Source organism: Chlamydotis macqueenii, chromosome 1, assembly GCF_036417535.1.
Source record: "Chlamydotis macqueenii isolate bChlMac1 chromosome 1, bChlMac1.mat, whole genome shotgun sequence".
NCBI lineage: Eukaryota > Metazoa > Chordata > Aves > Otidiformes > Otididae > Chlamydotis > Chlamydotis macqueenii.
The window spans coordinates 152,926,155-152,952,930 of NC_141556.1; the positions used below are offsets into that span (position 1 = coordinate 152,926,155).

At 41.4% G+C, this 26,776-nt stretch overlaps 1 protein-coding gene across 2 annotated transcripts in view; it reads right to left on the reverse strand.

The window, feature by feature from the left end:
• Positions 1–636: 636 nt before the first annotated feature.
• COL4A2 (collagen type IV alpha 2 chain) overlaps positions 637–26,776 on the reverse strand; it is a 145,413-nt gene continuing 119,273 nt past the window's right edge. For both annotated transcript variants that reach the window (XM_086770520.1, XM_086770512.1), the window contains exons 28-48: positions 25,635–25,742; positions 23,518–23,739; positions 21,220–21,381; positions 20,451–20,621; positions 19,171–19,314; positions 17,733–17,858; positions 17,239–17,420; positions 16,415–16,478; positions 15,949–16,023; positions 15,225–15,332; positions 14,148–14,255; positions 12,784–12,855; positions 12,259–12,384; positions 11,422–11,538; positions 9,409–9,570; positions 9,175–9,273; positions 8,284–8,430; positions 7,561–7,677; positions 6,579–6,770; positions 5,952–6,238; positions 637–2,377 (exon numbers count right to left, since the gene is read on the reverse strand). In XM_086770520.1, the coding sequence (XP_086626646.1) occupies positions 2,123–2,377; positions 5,952–6,238; positions 6,579–6,770; positions 7,561–7,677; positions 8,284–8,430; positions 9,175–9,273; positions 9,409–9,570; positions 11,422–11,538; positions 12,259–12,384; positions 12,784–12,855; positions 14,148–14,255; positions 15,225–15,332; positions 15,949–16,023; positions 16,415–16,478; positions 17,239–17,420; positions 17,733–17,858; positions 19,171–19,314; positions 20,451–20,621; positions 21,220–21,381; positions 23,518–23,739; positions 25,635–25,742 (3,044 nt within the window). In that variant the 3' untranslated portion in view covers positions 637–2,122. The remainder of the gene's footprint in view (positions 2,378–5,951; positions 6,239–6,578; positions 6,771–7,560; positions 7,678–8,283; positions 8,431–9,174; positions 9,274–9,408; positions 9,571–11,421; positions 11,539–12,258; positions 12,385–12,783; positions 12,856–14,147; positions 14,256–15,224; positions 15,333–15,948; positions 16,024–16,414; positions 16,479–17,238; positions 17,421–17,732; positions 17,859–19,170; positions 19,315–20,450; positions 20,622–21,219; positions 21,382–23,517; positions 23,740–25,634; positions 25,743–26,776) is intronic.

Here is a 26,776-nt window from a genome sequence, read left to right on the forward strand (position 1 = left end):
CTTGAGGGTTTGTTACTGCCATGTGTAATTTAAAAGAATTGGCAAGTGTGGAATAGATTTGGCTTACGGTGACTGCAATGTTTTCAATTCTAAGTATTTTATTTATCTGAGGTAGATACTAGTGTGATTAGTTTGGAGGCTGTCTGTCTCAGCTACAGCACGGCCAGAGAACTTGTTTCAAGCTCAGGTAATTTCTCTGTTTATGGATATACCTAATTATATGTACAACTAATATAGGTTAGACACTGTGCTAGCTAAGAACTTTAACTTAATTTCTACTTAATATTTTTTTTTGTGGAGGTAACACTTGTCAAGTTTGGTTAATGTTGGTCTCCTGAACATTGTGGAGCATGAGTAGTACCTTCTTTAATCTGCAACGTCATAATTTATTGACTTACTTAAATCATTCTTCCTAACAACAGATGAAATACTTCAGTAGTTCTGCTTAAACAAATAATTTTAGAAACACAGCTTCTTGGATCCTTTTAAGTGCCATGAAACAAACACGTGCTCCTGGTTGAAGAGTTTGAAATTCAGTGGAGGGAGACTTCTGGTAGTGCTTTCCTAATGCCTTAGGAGCAGTCCATACGCATTGTATAGAAACCCACTGTTTACAAAATGGAAATCATCAACAAATAGAGGTGTAGAAAAAACCCAGATTTTATTTATGATACAGTGAGGATGGAATGTAATTACAAAAGCCAAGAAGCACCTGAAGCAGGAGTGAGGTGAACTGTTGAAAAATCAGTTCTTATTGCTATAAAAGTCTCTTTGATTTCAGTTTTAAGTGTTCCGGTATATAATCAGACTACAGGAATAGGAACAGAATGAGTGATTGGCAGCAGATTCTTTCCCCACTCCTCTCTTCCAGCAGTGACAGACAACTCTGAGATAAATCACTTCTACAGAAGGAAAAAGCTAGCTATTCTGGTCACTTATCAAGCCTGGCATCCAATAACCTGGTTCTTTCTGGGAAAAGATGGTGTCAAATAAATACCCTTCTTCCTTCCCCTTTGTTTTTGGAAGGATGGCTGTGTGCAAGTCAGTATGGTGGTCATCCCATTGCCACATGTCCCCAGCTGCCGGGACAGCGTGCCTTCAGACAGACAACTGGCAGGACTGGAAGTTCTGCATTCGAAGGTCACGTAGGATTGAGCAATACCCTCTCCTGCAAAACCTACCCTATGTGCAATGGCTGCTCCAACAGCCCGTGGTTAAAAATCCGTTTGTGACGACTGGCTTGGTTTCAGAGAGGAAAAGCTGCAATACAAAAACCACTCGGTGCTGCTGCTGTGTGGGTAGTGCGACACAGATGAATGTCCACAACACAGTGGAGCAAGAGACCTTTGTAATGATCCCTTGGCCTGGGGTATGTCTGGAAAAAAAATCATCAAGCTTGTAAAATAATATACTGATCTTCATCTTACAGTCTCCTAATCAAAATAGGAAGAATTGCATTTTGTGGTCACTAATTTCTTCTCTGCTATTGCCAGTGTTAAGTGCTAAAGCATGGTGAGGCCTCAAAAAAACAAATACAATAAAAAGATGATTATTTTGGGTGTGTTTGAAATGCCCAAGCACAAAATACTAAAATCAAAGTTAGATTTCAGCGCTGCACATAAGCACTTTCCAGAGCATATTTTCAGTATTTTGAAAGGGCTTAGCACTTTGTTCACCCTGTGTTAATTTAGGGAGCTGCAGCTGTTAGTGTGTACTGTTGTGACAAATACAGTAAATAGAAAAGATACATATATTATCTTAAAGTAAATGTAGTGGGTATCTGACCAAGCTAACCATTTATTATTGAAGTTTTTTTTGGTGTTTCAAAGCTGCAAGTATTTGTATCATTTGGCAAATGACATAATGTTAGACTAGCAAGAAATGTATATATCTATATACTGTGTAGTAGGAGAACACAGCACTAGATCCGTGTGTTAGACTTAATCTGTGTTACAATTAATTTTCTTGTACAGACACATTTAAAAATTAATTTTCCATTCAGCTTTTGAGGTAATAAGTTAAAAAAGCACCAACATGATTTATTCAAATGTCTAACCAGCATGGAAGGTTTCACTGTATAAGGACTACATGATAAGCAGGTTCCTTACACTGTGAAAGACTCCTATAAATTTTTCATACAGACTTGACATCTGCTGATATGGCTTCGGATGAGTCCTGCCTTGAGCGTATCTGCTGAGGGCTTGCTTTGGAAGGGCTGGTCGACCGTGGTGAGCCAGAAGCTGTATTTATTTGCAAAGTAGTGACAGGTTCCGCGTGCGCCGTTGCATTCGATGAAAGGAGTCGCTCTGAAATCTTCCAGGCAGCTCCCAGGAGAAACCAGCGACTGTCCTCCACCTTCATCCCCAGCAGCAGTGTGCTAAACGAGACAAGGAAGGCAGCGTTCAGAATACAACCTCAGGCAATGCTGTCAAAAATGTACACGTGGGAAAAAGAGAAAAAAACACTACAATTGCTCCTAATTCTTATCTCCAGAGCAGAGAATTGGCTAATCCTGCAACTATCTTTAACTTAAGGGTTTGGCTATGCTTTAGCTGTACAAAGGAGCGAATTTATATGTTGATGCCACTTTAAAATCTTCTGACAAACATCTTTTCAATAGTTAAGATTTTTCACTGTTGGAAGTCTTAGAACTGAAGAACCATTTAGGTGGGAAGGGCCCACTGGAGGTCACTTCAGCCGGCCTTGGGCTCTCCAGGGCAATGTTGGGTTGTTAATACCTCCAACAAGGATGGAGTTTCCACAGCTCCTCTGGGCAATCTGTGCCTCTGTTCGATCACCCTCACTGAGAAGAACCTTCCACCATGTATCTGACTTGAATTTCCCTAATTCTAACATCTGTCTTACTCTGCACTGCACATGAGGAGCAGTGTGGAAACAAAATTAACTTCTATACAAATAACTAGTTCCCTCTATGGCGTATTCCTTGACAGCAACTTACACCAAAATCATCTTTACACCACTCAGCTGTTACTTTTGACACGTACTGTGGTAACAAACTGAATGTTACCTTTCTTCTGTCAAAGGCTCTGCTACAAAACAGGCACCTCCCCTGTCCCTTTAAGAGATGTACAGCTGCGTTTTTAAGTGAAAGTGTTTAATTTTCTGCTAAAAAACTGAAGGAATTTGCAATAGAAAAGAAAGCAGCTGGAAAATAAAGTTGCTAAATAGTTTTGTAAATGTAGGGAGAAATGTGGGCACATCCAATGTAATTGCCTGCCTGTGTTTTAATAAACGCCACACTATGTAAGTACAAGCTGTCACTGGCTTGGTTTACACTGCGAGAGGCCTACTGCGTTCATATGGATGAGTAACAGAAGTGGCCACCTTTTAACAGAGTAAAGGACTCTGCTCTCTTGCTGGTGTTACGTGTTGCTGAGTTTTAGATGGTTGTTTTAAAAAGAAAACCGCCCAACCCTCCCCGCCCAAACCCCAAAGCTGCAGCCTACAAGCTGTCTTTCAAATTTACAAGATTTGCTAAGCAATGAAGTTCAGAAGCCAAAACCATTCTAGCATCCCTCTGCAAGAACAAAGTTGGTAACAAAGTTGGCCTCTAGCTTTGAGGCCCTTGCAGCTGGAGCTGGAAAGCAGTCAGTAAAAACTGCACATGCTGTCTGAGCCCTGCCTTGGAACCAGACCCGCTTGACAACCTCAGGACAAGCACTGGCATTCAGAGAATCATAGAATCTTTAAGGTTGGAAAAGACCTCCAAGATCATCAAGTCCAACCATCAACCTAACACCACCATGTCCACTAAATCATGTCATGAAGTGCCACGTCTACACATTTTTTTTTAACATCTCCAGGGATGGTGACTCCACCACTTCCTCTGGCAACCTATTCCAGTGCTTGACCACTCTTTCAGTAAATAAATGCTTTCTAATATCCAATTTAAACATCTCCTGCCACAACTTGAAGCCATTTCCTCTCATCCTGTCACTAGTTACTTGGGAGAAGAGACCAGCACCCTCCCTATAACCTCCTTTCATATCATTGTAGAGAGGGAGAAGGTCTCCCCTCAGCCTCCTCTTCTCCAGGATAAACAATCCCAGTTCTCTCAGCTGCTCTTCACAAGACCTGTTCTCCAGACACTTCATCAGCCTCATTGCCTTTCTCTGGACGCGCTCCAGCAACTCAACGTCCTTCTTGTACTGAGGGGCCCAAAACTGCACACAGTATTCAAGGTGCGGCCTCACCAGTGCTGAGTACAGGGGCACAATCACTTCCCTACTGCTGGCCATGCTGTTCCTGATACAAGCCAGGATGCTACACTCAAGTGTACAAGCTTCAGCTCTATGCCCCCAATATCTCTTCTTTATTGGCCCACGGCCTTTTATCCTTCTGCAACGCTTACGCCCCTCTGCCTTTACAGGATGCACGACAGCGGAGAGCCCTTGCTGCATGGAATCTTACAGACTTCCACAGCTGTTTGGGCAGGAGGCCATGATGACTCCCTTCGTAATGGTGCCTTACTCACGGGAAGGAGGTGACAAATTTAAGCCAAGGAAGTAAACCAGTATGCACTCCAAGATAACCATGTGTGCTGTACTTCTTCCATAGTTGCCTGAGAAGCAAAAAATGTGTACACCAAACACGTCATTTGCTCTGAATGCTAGCTGTGAAAATGTGAACTCTTCTCACTGAGTGTTCCTGGGTGCCAGCAGGCTATTGTCCTGGCAAAAGGTGACAGCTTTGCTCTTAACAATGCTCAGTGTTTACAAAGGGCTTTGCAAACATTTAGTTAATCCTTACAATTCTTGTGAAGTAACTATGAGATTGCTATCAGGGCTTTTTATAGAAGCAAAAGAAAGGCCAAACATATGGCTGGTCAAAAATTTGACCTGTCTTCTCAAAACTTTTTTTTTCTTTTTTTTTTCCTCTTTTTTTTTTCTTTTCCCTGTACCTAAATGAAAAAGATCAGATTTCCTTTTACCTTATTTTCTGAAAAAAAAATCAAGTTTTTGGCTTTTGACAAACAAATAGTTTACAGGTAAAACTGACTACTGTTCTTCTGTGATGTTTTCTGCCAGAGAAATCTTTTTTTTTTCTCCAACCCTGTTTACTTCAGCATTCAGTCCAGTGTTTAGTGAGTTAACAACATGGGCATACTGTTGCAAATTTTGACTGTAGTATACATCAGGTAAGTCAGAAAAATAAGCATCTGTCAGATCATTCACTAACACATCCTAGCTGCTCTTTAGCATGTTAAGCCCTCTAGTGCCTACATGATCCCTCTGTACAGTCTTGCAAGAAAATCAGTTCAGAGCCTTCAGTAGGTCTTCTACTGCACACCTAGTGCTAAGCCCTTCTGTAACATCCCATTTCCTAATTCTAAGATCGCAAGATCTAAGAGATCCTACAAACCATGGGATATAGAGCTCAGCTCTTGCTGCCATTAGAGATACAACACTGAAGATTAATTTTAAAAACAATCGGAGGCTGTCTCTCTTTCCAGACTAGGTCAAAGACTTTAGCTTCTAAATCTTTGACCAAACATCAATGATGTTAAGTTTCCTAAAGAAGGGGAATAGCTTTGGTGTTTTTTTTTTTTCTCCAGATCAACTTCTTAATAGTGATGTACATAAGTAACTCCCAATCTTTAGCTGTGAAAATGCTTTGTAGGTTACTGTCGCACCTCAGTGCAATTTTATTTGCTAATCCACAGCTGTCCCTGTGTTCTGCTCCAAAGCACTATTTTGTACGTAAAGTAAGGACTCCCGATGCTAGTCTGATGAGGCAATTTTCTCTGCAATTCACAGAAATTTTATTTCTCCTCTTCTGCTTCCTAGAAGCTAGTTTTGTAGTTTCTTGGTTCCCCAGCATGATGTATGGTTTTGGTGTTGCTGGATCTAAAACAGAGCACCCTTCCTAGTATCTAAGACTCAAACTTAAAACGCAGTGCCACACAAAATGTGACACTGGAGGACAAATACCATGAGGAAGGAATATCCGATCCACAAACTGCGCCAGCCTTCAGGGCAGTGAGGAATAGAAGCTTCTTGGCTATGGACAGCAATTGCCACAGCTGGGGCCTCACAAACTGAGCAGCGACTGATATATGGCCTAATGTCTTCTTCTGCCACAGGCATCATTGGAAGAGGTGCTGTAGTTGAGAGCCAGTAGGATTTATCATTTCGACTTGCATAATAACAAGTATCCCCAGGGTTACAGTAGAGGAATGGCATAGTACTAAAACGAGCCAAACATGAGCCAGCCAGCCCTGTTAAAAAAGAAGAAAAAAAGAAATTATGGCAATCATTCTCACAGAAGACAACACACGTTTTCAGTTTCCTGCTTCTTCCCAAGCACATGCCAGTAAAACCCTGTGGTCCAGAATGTTTTACTGGCTTTACAGGTCCCCTTGAACAGCACTAATGACTTGCAGGAGCTCTCTCGGGGGCACTCTGTGCAGACATAGAGTTTTTATCTTCCCATTTTGTTTTTTTCTAAGCCTCTTTGCTGGAGTCCTAGCTTTCTCAAAGTTCTATTTTTTTTCGGTTGTTGTTCTTTTCAGCCAGAGAGATGGAATTGAGGCTGCTACCAGCAATACCTGCACGTACCTAGATCCTGGTTGTGTGCTTTCTCTTGTCCTTCAAAGTACAGTAGGCTGTATCCACTCCAGAGTTTGTTCATGCCAATCGGACACATTGGCTCTTGATCGGACTGGCTGTGCTTCACCAGCAGGTAGCCCATGCTAACGCTGCGACCCGGCATGCCTGGCAGCCCGGGGCTACCAGGGCGGCCTGGCTGACCTTAGAAGAGAGGGGGAAAAGAAATAATACAACTTAGTTTGTGCTCCCACAAATGCTATGATGCTAGCTGATGTTCTAGGTAAGCTGTTGATGAACAAGCTTAATTGCATGATGCCTCTTCTTATAGTAAATTATTGTTAAAAGAGTTGTAGTTGTAGGAGTATAGCAGTTGCTTTTGAAGTAGATTTATGCTGGATTAGGCTCCCTGGTTTCTAAGATGATATATTTTACTATCAGAGCCAGGGAAAGTCATATATAAATTGCTGATGAATTTTAACATAATTTTTTCAATACAGATGAGCATATTTTTCCTTCAAAACATTTTCTTAGTCCAAGATTAACCAATGCTCACATTTGCTTTATACAGTTAAAACTATGCTCTGCAAATACCTTTTTCTCTGTGGGCTTAGCTAATTAAGATAGCACTCGTTCTGCTTTTTGATTGGATAGGGACACAGGTATTTCTTTTACAAATACATTCACTTAAGCATCATCTATCCAAATATCACCTACCCAACCATTCATTTCCACTTCAGAGGAAACCAATGTAAAAATACACTCAGATCAAACCAAACTCACTCACGTGAGTGGGCTGACATCTACATCTCTCAAAACTTATTCCAAATATATTGCTTTAAGATAACTCTGTTAAAAGTTAGTTATCCCTTGTGAAGAAGCTGTGAAGACAGAAACTTTCTTTCTCCTCCCATTCTCCCCATCTAGTGATGTAGTAACTACAGAACAATTTAGAGCAGTAAAGAGGGAAGAAGTGCTGTGTGACGTCTCTTACCTTCAAATCCCACTGGACCCTGAAATCCTGTTGCTCCTTGTTCACCTCTGGAGCCGGGAGGAGCTGGAATGCCACCCCTGCCCTGGAGTCCTGGGTCTCCAGGTGAGCCTCTGAAACCTTGCACCAACAACAGTTATAAGCACAGCGGCTGTAGAGATACCAACATGCTACCCCACTTTGTTAACTTGCCTATGTGTGGTCCTATCTGCCAGGTTTACCAGTTTACACTAAAAGCTGTGATTCTTGCTCAGGCAAACAGCACTGATTTCACTGGAAAAGGCTGCTGGGATCAAGACTACATGAGCCCCACAACCCTAATCTTTCACTCTTGCTACCACCACGCATCTCTGCAGAGGCTAGTAGAAAGAGGTGCACTGCATCGTGTCCAAGCATCACTGACATTACATTCCCTGTGTTGACAGCACACCCACAAGGATGTGCACCACGAGGATGTTTTCACCAAAGAAGTTCAGTCTTCATTTCAGTGAGATCCATATCTGATGTTGCTTTGGCTATGTGAGCGTTGTCAAAGTTGTCTCCTGTTTTGCTTATGTCCTGAATGCTAGGAGGAGGAGAAAAACTAAGCCTTAGCTTTGAAACGTGAAAATTTGACTCTCCTTTCTGATTTGTAGAATTTGAAGTAGAAGAGCCCTAAAGCACTGATCTGGTGGCCTCACTCTGCTAAGGGGAACTGAGCTTTCACTCTGTGTGTGCGATTCCTACCTGGATCGCCTGGTGGACCCTGAGGTCCCATATCTCCTGGGCTTCCTTGAGGTCCTATATTTCCACGGGGACCTGGTGAACCTTGCTCAGCAACCAGCCTTGGAGGAAGAGGGGGCAACCCAGGAGAGCCTGGAGGGCCCTGAAAACCTGTGATAGGAAGCAAGATGAGATAGTTTGATTTTAAAAATCTAACACTGTATTTTCCTTAATGTTCTTTCATCCACAGATACGTTGCTGTTACTTGGCTGCATATGTGAGAGAGGGACTGGGGTTTGCAACTCACCACTGTGGGCAGAGCAGCTGTATTTATTATATTGGGGGAATGTGCGTGGGTATGGGGATTGCCTTCTCTTGGACAGCACAAAGATAAGCAGAAGGAAATAAATGATGATACTGAGGAAATGAATGATGCTACCGCTCCCTTATTTATGACCCAGGAAGCTGGCAAGTTCCCCCCTAACAGCCAACAGCTCTCTGAGGTGCAGCACCATCTTTTGGTGGGCTTCTGGAGACACAGATACATGATGGTATAGATGGAGTGAAGGATTTTAAAGCTATTTCTAAACATCCAGTATGTCCACTCTGGAGGATTAGTTTAGGTCAGGGATTCTTCTTTTCTTTAACCCTGGCAGTGGCTCTGATTTTGGAGTTGGAACCTCATACAAAATAAATTCAAAGGCAAAAAGGCAAAAAGTTAACTACCGATGTTTAATTCAGGCATCTGTCCATTGGAATTTGCCAAGGGTCACATAGAGTCATGCAGGGTGGAGAGGACTCTGGAGGTCATCTAGCCCAATGTCCTACTCAAAGCAGGGCCAGTTAGATTAGCTCTGCAGTACTGCAAAATGAGTAGTTTAGAAAGGAGTCATGCATCTGACTGCTCTTACTCACCAGTTACTCCTCTATCTCCCTTGGGCCCGATAGGTCCCAAATCACCCGGAAATCCTATGGTGCCCATAAAGCCGATGACACCTTGTTCACCCCTACGACCTTTAATGCAAAATGACAGGTGGCATTATTGCATTTCAACACAGATCAAGTGAATGCAAAAGTTGTATTATTAAAGCTGGTATGGCATAGGAGCTTCCCCTGCCCCTGGCCAAGATCCGCATTTCCCATCCTTACCTTTTGGTCCAGGATACCCGGGAACGCCAGGTCTCCCTGGTAATCCAGGATCACCTCTACTTCCTTTTGGGCCAATTTGTCCACTCACACCTGTTTGTCCACTTTCTCCTTTGCTTCCTGGTGGAGCCGGTATTCCAGGCTGCCCCTGTAGTCCTGGATAGCCTGTTTAGAACACATATAGGTTGTCATCTGTTTATACCTCAGACCTGGGCACAGAGGAAAATAACAGTACTATCTAATTGTATCCCATCAGGTTTTATTTCCTTAATTTAAGCGGGGAGCTAAGCATTAGACTTATTCAGCACTTGTGCTCCTGCTCTCAGACTGGCATACCCTTCTGCTGTGGTGGCAGAGGAATTGGAGCATGAAGCTCCCACAAAGCACAGTGTCATCTCATGCAAGATATCAGCAGACGTGGGGTGCCTGCTGAGATAAAACCTTCAATGAGCTATTCCTTCCCCAGCAAATGCCCCACTTCACTGGGTGCCTCCCTGCTTCATCCTAAGTTCTCCAAGCAACTAGAGAGAAATCAGAGAGCAGCGAGTACCTGACTCAGTTCCAGGTGGTAAATAAGCCAAGTACTTACTGTTCTGTGTATTCTGGTGCTTCAATTGAACATCTGGATGCAAATAACTACTTCATGCTGTCTTGGGAATTATGGGAACAGCTTCTTTTTCCAGAATTACATATTGCTTGAAGTGAAACCTGGCAGGTTTCCATTCAGTTACCTCTGCTGCCTAAGAAGACATTTGGACTGTGTTTCTGAGTAGAGAGGGACTTACTAACTAGGGTTTTGAGTGGGACGTCTCTTGTGCTGCCTGTTGAAGTTGGATCATGTGTGGATACGAATGCAAGATGCATGTGCAAATTAAGAGCCAGCCATGCCTGTCTCACCATTCTGGCTGGGAGATGGTGTTCCTGTTCCCGCTCTCCTGACTGCTTCTATTTTTTATTTTTTAATCTAATGACTGCCTGAGGAGTGGGAATCAGTGTGCGGAGTTAGGCCAACTATCTCTTTCCATTTGGAAACCCAGGTATTTTGTTGGTTTTCAGCTGGTTCGCCTGTTGTAAGTTTTTGCTGAGCTTACATAAGAATTTCCATGCATCATATAAAGATGACAGCGGGACACCTGCAGCTTCTGCTACAAGCTCTTCACAGTGGCACTACAGTTTGAAGTGATAGTGCAGTCCAATAAGCAACAGGTATATCAGCTTCTTAATATAGAGAGACACAGAGTGGCTCTTTCAAATGTGTGAGAGAGGCAGGTCCATAGCGTCGACTTTTAGAGAAGAATACTTCCCAATGTAACTTAGTTTGAACAGTAATTTCATAGACTCATAGAATCATAGAATCGTTTGGGTTGGAAAACACCTTTAAGATCATTCAGTCCAACCATTAAGCTAGCACTGCCAAGTCCACCACTAAACCATGTCCCTAAGCACAACATCTACACGTCTTTTAAATACCTCCAGCGATGGTGACTCCACCACCTCCCTGGGCAGCCGTTCTAAAGCTTGACAACCCTTTCAGTGAAAAATTTTTTCCTAATAGCCAATCTAAACCTCCCCTGCTGCAAATTGAGGCCATTTCACATAGGAAAATTTTGTAAATGATTAAGAAAATATTCTGTAGACTTGCAAGTCTGCCATAGACCTCAGATTTTAAAGCAATAATTTAGCATAATGTTTCTGAAAAGTTGTTAAGAGAATTATGGATGATTAAATCTGTTATTTGCATGAAAATCAAACCCTTCCATCAGGACAACCTGGAGGAACTGCCTTTTGCTTTCAAGAGGTCTGTCCCTATTATCTTACATACCATTAGTTCTATCCAACAATTATTCATGCATTTTAGTGTAGTGTTGCGTTTAATAGGGATATTTTACTGAACCAAGGCTGAAATAACAATGCCTGCTGTTGCTAACCCAGTACCTAATCTTCTATTGTTGTCTGAGGGCACAATCTTGTACTTAATCTTTTATTGTTGTCTGAAGGGAACAAGGCATGAATTACCTGGCACTCCATCTAGACCTGGGGAGCCTTTATCACCAGGATATCCTGATATATTTGAAATCCCAGGAGGCCCTGGAAATCCTTCCTGCCCAGGAATGCCAAAGGGTCCTTGGACTCCTGAAAGGAAGAGAAGAAATAATCAGTACTGCAAGGAAAATGCACAATTGCAATTATAAGGACTCACTGTAGACTAAGTATAAAGAATGAGCAAAATGAAAAATATCTGCAGTTCCCACTGATTTTTGTTTTATTTTTTCAGATGATGTTCTGGAAGTTTTTCTTAAAAGAACCAAAAACTAGTTCTGTGCCAAAGCTCTCTGGATAGCTAAGTACATCTCACTGTGTGGAATGTTAATAAATGTGTGTTTGCCAGGTAAAATATTATTTCACGACAGGAAGTGCTCAAAATATCCCAGGTATATTGAAGCAGATAAGAAAGCAGCTTTGTTCTTCTGTGTCCTGCAGAGTCAGGGATCACAGACACTTAGGGTTTTTTGGGGTCACTTAAAACCAAAAGTTTGAATCCAAGAAGTTTTCTATAGATGAAAAGTGTTAAATGGCCAAAACTCTGGCCCACCAATGACAGATTATTCTTTTAAGTAGATTCAAGTTGTCAAGAAGCCACAAAGCCCACAAAAATTGTTTATTAATTTTAAAAAAATCAGTAATATTTGATTCTGAATGGTGTTTGAAAATGCATAGCATGTTAGTAACAACAGTGACACCACATCGGGAGCTCTCCTATACGACTGTCTACACTACACTGCATTTTGTGACATCTCTAACACCCACAGCTGAAACAAACAGGAAGTAGATTCCATTCTACAGAATACAAACCTGGAACGCCTCTGTCTCCCTTCTGACCCGGAGGTCCTCGGCTGCCTTCCACTCTGCTCGGCTCTCCCGCTTCCCCTTTGTCACCCACTGCACCTGGGAAACCTGCAGAGCCGTAGCCATCTGGACCTGTTGTGGAATTGTTCAAAACGAAGATGGAAGTTGAAATATTTCCGTACGTAATAATGGATCAGCATGCTAACATACACGTATAGAGCGTGTGGATTCACTAAATACATGAGTCTGTAATGGCTCATTGAAAAAGTGGCTCATAATGGAAAAAAAGGCCTTGAAGGTTTAACTTTATAAGAAGAAAGAAATTATAATTTGAAGTTGTGTTCTAATCAGTCTGTGTGGTAGCACATAGTGTATGAAGTTGTTTGCCAGATCCCGCAATAATGAAGCAAATTCCACATTGGGCTTTGGATGACACGGTTAAGAAAGTCACACTGCAAAGATCTCACTGACCAAACTTGCAGCCAACACCATGTTGTGCCTATGAACAGGCAGAACGAGAGCCTTACTTACCTGGTGATCCTGGTAAGCCCTTAGTGCCGGGTAAACCATGCAGTCCACTGATTCCTCTTAAGCCAGGCAAGCCTGTTTTAAAATTACATTCACGATTATCATAAGAGTTTCTATGAGTCTGTATATATTCCTAGGCAAAAAAAATTAAAATGCTTGAATAAATACTATACTGTGTTAAAATCTTGTGCACACTATGCAAATGAATTCATTACAATAAGCTTATTATGAAATATACCACACCATGCTTTCGTGATTGGCAAATTTTGTTATTATCTAATAAACTCACTATGACATTTTCTGAAAAATACTTCTGATCTGTCTGGTAGCATGCCATTAGTTCCACTCTTGCTGCCACAATTTTGTTAATAACCATTTAATTTTCCAAAATCCTCAAACCAAGACAATGATGGCATAATTGTAGGCTGTAAATGTGATCATAATGAAGCTCTCTTCAGGAGATATTCACTCTATGTCATTTGATAAAAAACCAACAAAACCCTAACAGAATGTCTAATAGCTGCTGCTGCTGCTGTTGCAGGTAAAATTTATCCCATCTATTTGTACTCATCAAAGTGTTTAGCATGATGTTAAAGCTAGACAGGTATCTCTAATCAATGGCCAGAGCTCTGGAGGACAATTCAATCTTCACAAAAATAAGTGTCTGTCTCTCTCTTCACTGTCTATAAAGGCAGCCTTCATAATCATATTAGCTTATATCTGATGCAGATTCAGACAGATGAATCTGTCTGAAAAGCTGGGCAATTTCTGGCTGTACTGTAGAAAAAAATCTGCCTACTTAATATATTAAGGAATTAGGTGTCAACCAATAAGATTCTGTATCCTGTGATACAAATAGCTTCATTTTAAACTCTCACCTGTATTTTGATAGCAGAAGTCAATCTGAGTCATAAGTCATTTATCCTTAAAACCAGACATTGGATCAGTTCATAGATTTTGATGATGATGTAGGACAAGTATATTATTTGCTGTCTAATGCATCATAATAATATTCTAATACTGTATATCACTACTCTTGCTGCATTTAAAATATTTTCCTGTTTTTAGTTCCCAGTTGTCATGAAAAATGAAAATGGTTCCTGAAAACTGCTTTCCCGGTTGAGAGGGAGGTCATCAGCAGTTAAAGTGAGCTCAGTACACATAAGTCCTTCAGAAGCCATAAATTGGAAAGCAACCACGTGGGTCTTTGTTAATGCACCTGGACTTTATGAGGAATAAATGTTTATTAGAGGGAACTCTGTCACTCTAAACTGCAAAAAGTCCCCTTTCTTCTTCTTCTTCACCCCAAAGGAACAATGGCAAGTGATCACACTGAAATGACTGAATAGCTGAAGCTGTATGAATACCTGCTTGTCCTGGTAAGCCGGGCCAGCCGGGGCTTCCCTTTTCACCTTGAAATCCAGGTGTACCAGGACTTCCTTGTTGCCCTGGGGGGCCAACCAGTCCTGGCAAACCTGCACGACAATGATGAATCAGTGGTCATGAGTGTCCTTAAAACTAACAGCCCAAAACATGGACTTGTGCTACCTTCATTCTCCCAGGTAGCAGAATGAAGGCTTTCCCCTCCTAGTGTCATTGTATGACACTGCACCACTCATTCAAGTGGAAAAAAACTAAAGAAAGCAAAGAGGGGAGAGGCAAGTTATAACAGGACAATTCATTACAAACTTCAGGATTCTGACAACCTCAGAAATACAGTGGGCTCCTCCTATTAAAATTATAATTTTACTTCTGTTGCCAGTTACAATAAGTAATGTCACTTATGTGCACCTCAGTATCCCCTTCTGCCACATCTGTTTTGCTTTTCCAACTGGAAAGCTGATGGGACAAGGGATGTTTCCCAGTGAGGTACCTACCGAAACTGCTCCAGTCTTGGCTGGAGTTTCTAAGCCCTGTAATTACATGAGAAATGTGGAGCAACTGTTCTGAAAGAGCGTTTGCATGATCCTCCTGCAATGAGACGTGTTCTTAAGCTCCGAGTTTATGATCCAGTCAGGGCCAAATCTGACTTCGGTTCCCAGTACTCTTGTAGAGTTGGCCAACGAGTCTGGCTCAAAGGCTTCTGAGTAATTGGGTCCTTGGGGATACTGACTTCATTTATGGCAGAAAAGAGCACTGAAAAGCCCACCTCCTTGTTGTATTGAGACAGCATTAGAATACTTGAGTATGCCAGCAATACGACACTTTGAATGGACACGGTGGCTATAAAAAAGGTCAAACTGGTATGAAGCAGAGTTAGGCTTTTGAAATTTCCTCTTAGTAAGTTCTACCATGAGTTCTACATCCTGTTCACTGCTCTTTATCAACTTACAGAATGACCAACATATTAAAAAACTTAATTACTTTCTTTTGAGGGAAAAGGGATTTTGTCTTTTCTTATGCAGTTTTATTCTTTGGACGGTAAAAAAGAAAGAATATTTTACCTTCCTGTCCCACAGAGCCAGGGACTCCCTGGGTGCCCTTGAGGCCTTCAATGCCAGAGGAACCAGGATCACCGCCTTCACCTTTTTGTCCTGTGCCTCCTCTTGTGCCTGGAAAACCACAAAACCAGCATATTCTTTTAGTAATCTCTATATGACTCTAAGTAAACAAACATAATATGAAGTTGGCTACTGAATGGGTCCTGGTCTTGCCATAAAGACGTTCATCTAGTCAGGGTGCTTGCATAGTCTGGGAGAATGAATAGTCATCTATAGCATACTGGCCAAACCATCAAAACAAATCTGTTTTTAAAAGTACTGTCCAAATTATGTGGAATACGACACTGATGTTGAAGTGTGCTGCATGTGCAGGGAAATTTCAATAAATTACCTAATCAATCCAATCCAAAATTGACCTGACTGCTATCCCATCCTCCATAAACATGGCCTGATATTGCTCCTTTTGTCATCAATGGTAAAAAATTATATAGAAATATTTACTGGAGTTGCATGTGATTGATGTTTACTGCCATAACTGTACTCTTAGTTTAAGAGGTAAACGTAGCACATACTCATTTCAATAAAGAAAAGATTAACATCTTCAGAAGCTGTCATGAGAACACAGGTTCCACAGCCATCAAAAGCCCATGGTAAGCTCCTCCTCCCTTCCTCTGTGGACTTTAGTATGTGAAAAGTAATACATCCAGAGAAACTGTGAAATTAATACCTGTTAAGCCTGGGACACCAACTTCTCCTTTAAGGCCTGGCATTCCTGGTAAGTTTATAGTTTCTCCCTGCTCACCTGTTTCAAGCAAAAATGAACACATGAGCAGTAAGGCTTTAACTGAAACAGCATTTTCTGTTGTTTTGAAGGAGTTGCAACTTCTGACACAAAATTCAGTAATTACTTTCTTTACAAAAAAAAAAAAGAGGAATAAGTTAAAGAAAGAAAAACATAAAGTCTCTAGCACAGCCACCATCCCTGCCATGGATGGATTTATTCATGAACAGTACACATTCCAGGAAATTAAGAGTATTAACCTTTTCACAGCCTCCCACATCTCCAGCATCATTCTCTAAGACTGTGTGAAGACTCTTAAGACTGAAGAGCCCCTAAGACTCTTCAGAACTTAATGTCGAGCATGTGATGGGTAATGAATACAAAGAGCGCTCAGATAAGAGAACAGACTCACCTATTTCACCATGCGAGCCAGGAGTACCAAAATGGCCTGAAATTCCTGGAATACCCTTTTCTCCCTATCATATGATTGAAAATAGGTATCAGTTAATGAGGATAAAGATACTTTATAGAGTTACTTGGTTGAAATCAGTTAAACTAGTGCAAACCAAGAGACAAGTTATGTTTGCAAAGACTTAAGTTTGAAACTGAGAACATCCTATTACACATATATGGTAATGAGTCCTGCAGTCCTTGGTTAGGAGAAAGTCCTACTGAAATCTAAGGGCAAAGCCACCTGAGAAAGGAACATAGTTTTTAGCTCACTTAAATAAATTATGTCTCTGAGTCTACTGTCAGGCTTTTTGTAAGACTTTATTTTTTCCAGTGTAACTTATTTTGCAGCCAAAGTGAATCATAGTGAGTTATCCTCTAGGAGCTGAGATTCTTAGAGTCTTTTTACTGTTAGATGATTGATAGTGAATATTTTTTGGCAGTAGCACCATCAGTCCTGGGAAACAGCAAAGAGTAAGCTCAGCATTGAGAATAATTTTTACCAACAGCTACGGCAACAGGACCAAGGACCTAGAAGGAATTGCCTCATAGGCAAAAAGCTGGTGCCTAAAATTTGGACATGTCCTAATGACAAAAGAAAGGACTCTGCTTAATGAATGTTGGAGAGACCAAGCAAAAATATTTGATCTATATAATAAATTTTTATCACATTTTAATCTTTGCACTGTAGTGGTTCAGCACCATTTCAAGGGGTGAATGCCATTTCCTAGAGAAGCTGAATGCCAGCACAAGGACAGCCTTATTCCCTCACGGGCATGAACTCACTCTGCCTCCTGTGCTGCCAGGGAAGCCTCTGATTCCAGGAGAGCCGGCCGGACCAGGATACCCTTTGAGACCTGTCAGCCCTTTTGCGCCGACGTCCCCTTTCACACCAGCCACGTAGCTGGGATGCCCAGGGGACCCTGGAGTTCCTGTCTTTCCAGGAATGCCTGGCATTCCCTTGCTACCTGCAGGTGGGGAAAAAGAAAAGTAAAGAAGATGTAAACTATGAAAGCTGGGAAGGCTGATACGCAGCTGCTTCTCAAAACATGGCACCATGGTACACTAGTACAAAGAGGCAGCACAGACACGCGACACAATCCCGCAAAGCTTTCCTCAGAGGTGGCTCTGTGAAATGCAGCCAGGAGCTCAGCTGTTGCTGCGACTTTGTTGGGCGGGGCTGCAGCGCAGTGGTACAATGAGCAGGGTATATTTAACTGAGAAAAGATACTGATTGATAGTCCTAAATGTGCTTGCTTTGTTTTGCTGTGACCACTGACCTTTTAAGCCAAATAATCCTTTTGTGCCCCTTTCTCCAACATCTCCTTTTTCACCTTTAACTTCCATCATCATGCTGGGCTTGAGCTTTGGGGGTTCTCCTGGGGGGCCTCGATCCCCGCGATCACCTAGAGGGTAAAAAACCCAACCATGTTACAAAAAGCTAGTCAGTTACACTGTGTTGGAAAAAGAGCGAACAGAAAAGTGCATTTAGCAAAAAGAAAGTAGTAGATAATCTTGCACAAGCTACGGAAAATCCACTTGCATAAAAAAGTTACTTGTGTCAATACAACGTGTCAGCAGAACAGTCAAGCATAAGAAAACGTGAAAACCTGAGCTAAACTTTTGTACATACAGTCCTGGGGAGTTGGATCCAGGCTCCTCCGTGATAGATAATTTACCTCTCAACAAATCAGTTAGGTATCACGTGTTTATAAAAAAAAACAAAAAGCACACTGGAGAAAGCACAGAAAAGTAGATTAGTTTCAGTGAAAGGAAAACTGTGACTCCAAAAGCCTTGGGCGAAGGAAAGTGTTTTTATTCCTAACCAGTTATTTTGTTCATTTTCTTGATTTGAAGGTTACTGGTGACACCAATAAATAATATCCTGAAGAAAGGACCCAGATAGACTGCATGTCTGTCTTTAGTTCTTTGTGGGATTCAGAGACAGGTCAGTCACCCAGACTTTCTTCTATGATCATGCACTGTCTTACACTTCTTCACAAAGAAGCGTAATTGCACTTTTCTTCACAGTCAGATTTTTTGGGTCACGCTGCCTGAAAGTGATGTTAACCTGCATTTAGCTAGCAGAGGGCTGTTCTCACACTTGCCTTTTGCTCAGAGCTCCCCCAAATTACCAGGAGCACTGTTTTGCAGCCTTTGAATTGCACACCAGTTTTTCTTAAGCACCTATCTCATGGTCCCTAGGATGAACATTTTGGCCTTGTGGTAACGCGTGTATTTAAAGATATCCGTATGCAAAGAAAAGAGGACCGAGTTATGGTGTTTGCTTCACTGATTATGATATCAGCTGATATGCTTCTGACTTTTAACTACTTAATTGCATGGTTTTCTGAATATTTCAGTGCCTTTACAGTGCAACTGGAGCAAAATCTGGATCTTTTACCCCCAACACCTTACGCTTCCTGGGAAAGGGCTCTGTTAGGTTCTGTGTGTGCCCACAGGTGCCACTATCTAAACTCAGCTGAATAACGCAATGTCTGTCTCCAACCTGAACACGCAAAGGTTCACAAAGAAGCAATCTTTCTCTGAGCCTAAAGTCCAAGCCTTTCGGTCAGAGGCCCATGTGTGAAATAGGTGGAGGAATGTCTGAGCTAAATTTACCATGTGAAAAATGTGTCCTCTTTATCTTTGTATCCTTGTAAAATAGTTCTCCAGATGTGAAAAGCAAACACACTGTTACCACCCATAAGCAAATACCTTTAAAGCCTCGTGTGCCCTGAGCGCCTTTATCACCCTGAGTCCCAATGGGGCCAAATTCTCCTTTGGTTCCCTTGATGCCTGGTCTTCCTTTTAGGCCTGTCATGCCTTTGAAACCGTCAATTCCAGGTGAACCTTTTAAGCCTTTAAAGAAAGAAGGGGAAGAGAACTGTTACCTCATTTAGGTTTCTGCAAACTACATAAATGTAAACTAGCAACGCATGACTAAAACGCTATGCAAACTTCAGTGCAACAGTTATTTTTGGGTGTCTTGATCCCTAGGACAATCTACAGCTCTGTAGTAGGCACTCATGCTCTCTGAGAGGTAGGTGCTTAAACAAGAGTTTCACTGAACTGTCTCAACTAGCCAAGAGGAGATGTTATGAAGATGACCAGAACTCAAGTGTTTGCTGAAAGATCAGTTCAGTCCCTCTCCTATAGACAAGCTAGAGAAAGGTACTTAGCTCCATGCAAGGTTTTTAGTCATTCCCTTCTTCTACATGTAGAGATACAAACGACTAGTCAGCCCTTTGTCATAAAAAATTACCGCACTACTCTTTTCTAAACAAGTGGATGCTGTTTTACATGGGTCATAGGAACAAACAGATCTTCATTCCTCTCAAATGAGAGCTGATCAGTACTCCAGCGTAATCATAGGCAAAAAAGTCATAGTTGAGTCTGATCTTTCCAACTGATGCCACATGCATTTGTAGGCATGCACTCCCACTTTCTGTTTAACTTGGCCCCACATGGAGTTGAATCCTGTTGAAACTCCCTGTATAATGCAGACAACTTGCATTATACATGGTGGTGTTGTGGCTGGCAAGTGAGAATTTCACTGTCTCTAAATGTGAGATTAGCATCCTGATAAAAGTCCACATCGAGGTCTTGTGTCTGGCATTGCTCAGTACGCAACTGCCTGCTTTCAACAACTTTAAAGCAAAGGTTTGGGGAAACATCTCTTTCATTCCACTGACAGCCAGTGGGACTGGGACAGGGGAAAAACTTTTGAGGAGAGAAAATAGTAAATACTGGACGTTTTTTAAAAGGAGAAATAAAACAGCCATTGCTCTTCTAAATAGGGCTACAGGTCACAAGCTTACATTTTGCCAAACACAATGCAGGGGAAAACAGACAGTGGTTTTGAAATATATTAGGTCTGTGACCCTAATTCTTCTGTTTTAAACAGAGGTAGTCCAGCAAAGAATGTCTTGTTCATCTTGGCATGAAACAGCTTTAAGCAACATTACTTTTTTTCAAAGCAGCTGTCCAGAGCTCACCTTTATCTCCTGGAAAGCCATCCATTCCGCCTATGCCAGGGGGACCAGTCACGCCAGGTATACCTTGTAATCCTGGGTGACCTGTTTCACCTTTGTCACCAGACAGACCCTTCAGGCCCACAGGACCAGGAAAACCTTGCTCACCATCTTCTCCCCTAGCACCAGGTGGGCCTGCCAGGTGAACATGCGAACAGGGAGATTAAAAACATTTGGACAGACACAATGATTTCATACAAGGTAGCTCAAGAGGGAGAAAACTTCTATCCTACCAGCTTCATGTTGACAGTGGAAAATTAGGAATTTTTTTTTTTTAAGGAACTGCAGAAATGATTACAAAGACAAAGCAGCTCACCGATATAAACCAGTCTCACTACCAGCTTGTTTCTGTACCTGTTCCCAACAGGACCTTCCCCTCCTTTTAAATTTAAGAATTAAGCCCTTTTTCCATAAGACTGCTCCCATTTGATAGCTCCCTTCTCCCAGTCTGCCACCAGTAAGCTTTGACCTGGCTTGGCAGGTGGCTATGGAAGGAAAAGCAGCAGCTCTGCCAGTGAGGACCATCATCACCCCTACTTCCCATCTGTGATATCAACACAATTTGCAATCTCAGTGTCTGCACTATTACTGCTATTTCCCTGACTGGGAATTAAAGCACGGCATGTGCCACAATCCCAATCTTAACTTTCCACTGTGGAAACCACACAGTTGCCCTGACACAGCGAACTGGCAGGAGGAGTGACACAGGACATGGACAGCAGTATATCCTCACCAATAGGTCCTTGCAAGCCAGGCCCACCATCTGGCCCAGGGTTTCCTGGTAGCCCTGGGAATCCACGTGTTCCTGGTAATCCTGGCAATCCCATCAAACCAGGGAGACCTTGTGGCCCTGGATCTCCTTTGGGTCCTGGAAAACCTGGGTTACCATCCGCTCCTAAAATACCACAATCATGCATTAGAGAGAGTATATATTTAGAAAGCTGATTATTACATATGACTTCTGTGTATGCACTGGTCTTTCAGGGTATTTTTTCCTCTGAAAAGGCAGTAAGAATAGGAGAAACAAATAAAAAGACTGCTCATCAGTATTTAAAAAATTGACATTACCAGTACTAATCTCAATATTTGCATCGGAAAGGTTGACTGCCTCTTTTCAGATGAATGGAAACAATTTGGCACCAGGTGAATATATACAGAGCAGGTCTCTTCCACTTCTAACTCCGATGATTCTGTAATTCCTGATCTCTCTCTTTACCACATACACCTTTGTAAGAACTGAAACCAGCAGCTGACTGAGCCCCTGAAATAATGCTTTGTATCTTTTTCTCAAATGTGACAGGCAAGAGTGGGAACATTTAAGGCAAATGATGGGTCCTGGTTTTGTGTTATTGTTCAGAAATTTTCAAGTAAGATTGTTACAAGGCATTGTTATAAGACTCACAAAAATTCCTAAGCAAAATATCCCTGATTCTACACGACTTAGTGCACTGGGTGAAAATTCACATCTCTACGATATACAGCAAAGGGAGTGTGAAGCCCTTCAAGATTTAAAAGGCAATTGCCCACTTTGCATTCAGACTGAAGAAGCAGTAGTGTACAAGTCTTCAAAAGTACATGTCACTTAAAATCCAGGCCAAATGAATCTGCTACTCTTTTTAAAGTGTGCTTTATAACTCAGGTCCCATAGGTGAGTTTTGTCAACAACAGAATACAGGCTTTAGCCCTCTGTTCTAAAGGGCTAGTAGTTTAAGTGGCATTGATGATATAAAGGAATCACTAATCACTTAACACAAAACAAAAAAAAATTACTCATGTAAAAATTCACGTGCTGATTTTGGAGTCCTTTGGTCAGAACTGTAAAATAAATAATGAAGAGACAAACTAGTAATGCTTTTTCTTTTCACTGTAATTATTTTTTTGTTATTACTGAAAACTTAGTTCTACAGAAATGCTTAAGAAGAAGGTACTTTTCAATCTATGTTTTACCTTGAATTTCTTCACCCTGTCCAAGGTGTTAGTGATGTTTTCTGCCTTTTTTCAAACTTACTAAGTGCCACAGAGCTGAGTTCATCTCTTTCCTTCACTCTGGGGCTCTACTGAAGGTGAAATCAACTCTCCTCACTTCAAATAAGTCACCTAAGATGATGCTCTTCTTTTATTTTTTTATTTATATTGAAAATAATGAGAAGAGTCTCCAAAATAGATTCCTGTGATATACCTCCTTCCCTTGAGCTAGTCACACAATTACTACTCCTTTCTCACTTCCACAACAGGGCAAGGAGGTAATCAACAGTCCTAAATTTAGGTATGTGTCCCACTGCTGCTGGAACGGTGTAGCAGGGGATGCTTACTTCTCATATGTGCTTTTGAAAGTCCCCCCACAGAATTCAGAGAGTGACAAAGTCAGATTTTGTAGAGAAACTATGGTTTTCTCTGTCTTCTATAGGGAGTTTAGCATGTTTTTGAAGCTCTGTAAAATAATGAATTAAAACGAACACCCTAAAATTATGAATAAATAGATAATTTGTTTTTCTTATTTCTGAGTGCCCAAAGACCTATCCGGTAAAATGGCTTATTTGCATTTACTAAACACTATTTCCTCTTAGTTAAAATTTAAAAATTCTGCACCAGTGCAATTTGCTCTTCTGCAAAGCCACGTATTATCCAAACATCTTCTGGCACAGGAATTAATCTCAGTATTATGCAGTATGCAAGTGAAAAGTCAGGATAATAAGTAAATCACCATTCCCTTAACTGCAGTGGGAAAAATGAACACAACAAAGGTGAGCAAAATCTGTTTCTTTAATAGTTAATTTCATGTAGTGCAGTATGAAGGATTGTTTGTCATAAGCAATGGATCTCCAGAAGGTGTTTGGAGGAGCCAGGCATATTGATAACAGTTGAGGTAGATGGGCAAGGGACAGGAGACCATCAGGTGCTGGGATTTGATACTGGGGTCACCAGTACCTCCAACGCATCCTAACATGGTCTCTTACTACTCTCACATTTCTGTAATTTGGCTAAATTTATACTCTTACTCAAACTTTTCTTTATTTGAATTAGCTGTTACCTCTAACTCCTGGTACTCCTTGATCTCCTGGCATGCCTTTCAACCCCGGGAAGCCGGGGAGCCCGACATCCCCTGGGGAACCTGCTGCTGCTCCTAAAACGTCACCAGGAAAGCCCTTCAGTCCTGCTGCTCCTGGAGCACCGGATTTTCCTGTAAGGCCTGGATGTCCCTGTAGTCCAGGTAGACCGTTGGGGCCCCTGTCTCCCCTGGGCCCAGTAAAACCTATAAATAAAGCAGGGATTAGGCATCACAGGTTTCACTACAAATGCTGGAGTTCAAATCTCAGATATACCATCATAACACCTTCTATATTATTGTAATTTCCCCTAGTTCTTAGCAGAAATCTGTAGAACCAAATGAAGTGAAGCATATATAAATGTTTTTAAACTACACAGCATTTATAACAACATTCCATCAAATGTGGAAATTGGCAGAATTTACAGGTGACCTCAGCCTACCTAGTGCCTGGGTGATAAAAGATCCACAGCTCCAAGCACAGTTACTTCTGTGCAACTGTTCCAGCATTTTATAAGCATCTTATTCTGTAAGGGCAAAAACCGTACTCCTGTACACAAATACTTGGTTTGATACATAGCGAGGCTAAGACATTTCAGGGAGTCAAATTTGAAAAAATAAATGAGTGAATGCACACTGGTAAACTGGGAAGACCTGGGGGAGTTGCCCAGGTGGGTCATTGTTGCTGCTGTTCCCCACACATCTCAAGGGGCCCAGGTCAATTTGTTTCATGCTCTTGATGAAGGAGCGTCACCATTCCTGCCCTCCACCCTGTAGGTGAATGACTGGGAGGCCACAAGCCCCCATTACCACAAATTAGAGGGGAAAGGCTTCTTGTGGACTGGGAAACTGGACCTGGACTGGAAGTTAAGTCCAAATATTGGTGAATGACAATATGGAAGACTGCAGAAAATTGGTCTGAGTGCTGACCACCCTGTGGCCTGGGAGCTGTATAGTATGGGAGCCCTGATTTAGCACTTAAAGCACTCTACAGAGCTTGGCAGGGGAAATACAGGTTCATGGTCCTGCCCTACGCTGCACAGAAACAAGTTTTGTGACGCGTCCCTTGTTTGTTGACCAGAACATCCATCAGCTCTTCTTTTCCTTTCTCTTTTGCTACTACAGATGCTGTAGATGAGCCTAGAGAATACTTCCAGGTCATGTGCTGCCTTAGGGTGAAGCAGCACCTGGGCACTGGATTTGGGAAAGTCTGCAGCACTTTGGTATCTGTGAGGATTTAGGAATTGGAAAACAGATACATGGAGAGAATTTCTAAAGAGTTCCTAAATTAAATTGCATCAATGGCTTCTGAGTTGTGCTACAAAAAAACCTTGGTGTCCATTTCTCTGACCAAATTAACCTGGCCAACCACAGGGAAGTGGTAGTTTCTGCCAGTAACTCTTGTTGGGCTGACTGATGATCTGTGGACATATCCACTGCAGCTTATATGTGTGTGCAGTGGCACTAGTTTAGGCTCATCAAACTTACTATCTATTAACAGATCAACTACACATGCAATTAATTGATGTGTCTTGGACATCCTGGAACCTCTGGAGAGGCACAGAAGCCCTGGGATTTAATCTGTACCTATTACAGACTAGCATAAAATGTGACAGGCACTGAACACTTGGAAACACTGGAAAAACAGCTGCCTGTGGGCAAGGTGAGTAGCTGGTACTCCACTGTTGATATGTCCAGTATAATTTATACCAATGCAGAAAAGAGTTAAATAGCAATACTAATACTAGTATTTTCTTCCTTTCTGCATCATTATTGTGAGTATAGTCCATTTGGAATCTGAAATATCTTGTTAATGAATTTCTTTATTTCATTGTGAACTTCATGAATTTTTACTGTCACATTTATAATTTTGCACTATAAAGCAGACTTTTAAAGGCTGGAGTCTATGTTACTTTTCATCATTATAGCAGTTGCAAGAAATTCTTTTGGCTCTGAAAAGTAGCAGTTTTGTAAAATAATTTACTGTTTGAACGTGGAAGGGAAGATAAGTGAAAACGTATCTGGACTGAAGTTTTTGTGTTTCAGTGACTCTAGTAAAGAGGTCAAAAGTATATAAAGAATGACTAATTATTTCAAAGTACCTGGAGGACCTGGGAATCCCTCCCGACCTGGATCACCTCGTGTACCATTTAACCCTGGGTATCCCACTGGACCTGGATCACCTGGGAATCCTCTTGCACCTTTTGCACCTAAATTGTATAAAGGAAAGTAAGAAAGCGTGATCTGAACAAACAAAACAAAAATACACATATAATATAAGAAAAGGTAGTAGTAAATGTCATCATTATATGTTTCTGGATGCAAAGATGACATTTTAAAAAAAATTTAATGTAACTACACTGTAGCTCTTTAGCAGTATTCAAGATCCCAAGTAATGGACCAAAACCCTAGGCTAAATGCTCTTAAAAACATGGATTTAACCTGACTTTAAGAGTAATGAAATGGACATTACTAGGGTGAAAATAATCAGTCTCACAGACTTTTGGAGATTTTTGATATTTTGTAAACTCAGGCTTTTAGCTTAGGGTCAAAAGGCAATGTCAAAGGAAGAGCGCTCAGCAGAAGTAGGCACAGATGAGATTCTGTAGAAGGAACAAATTTTTCCCTTTCCTGCTAAACTGATGATAGAACAAGAGCAGACTGGTTTAGATAACCGCAAAACAGAAATGTAATACTAAAAGTTAGATCTAATCATCCTAGAAACTGAATACAAATTAACTAGCCTACTTACTATATTTATAACAGTACTGGTCTATAGGTTCGGTAGTAAAAAAAGGGCTGTGCTCTGAAAAAGTGTTCCTCTGGCACTGAACTCACGTTCATACTGAACTATATCCTGACGGGTAAAATGAGACCTTGCTTCCTTGTGATGTAGCATTTGACATTTGGGTAAGGGCAAATATTACCGTTTCTTAACATCTCAAAACCAGCAAGCGTTTTGTAGGATTCTTTTGTTAAGTTTATAAAATTACATTCTTAATGTATGCTTTTCCTACAGTAGTTTTTTTCTGCATTTATTACAAAAATAATTCCCGTGGAATGCTTTGTTTCCCTAGCCCCCCCAGCTCTTTGAATTCTTAAGTTCCCAGCTCAGGCTTGAAGGTCAACAACATGCTTTAACATTTTAAGTGTTGTTGCTTAGCATTACCATGAATTACAACTCATTTATTTATTACACCGAAAGCAAATTTCTCTCTGCCTCTAACTCTGACAAATCAAGGAA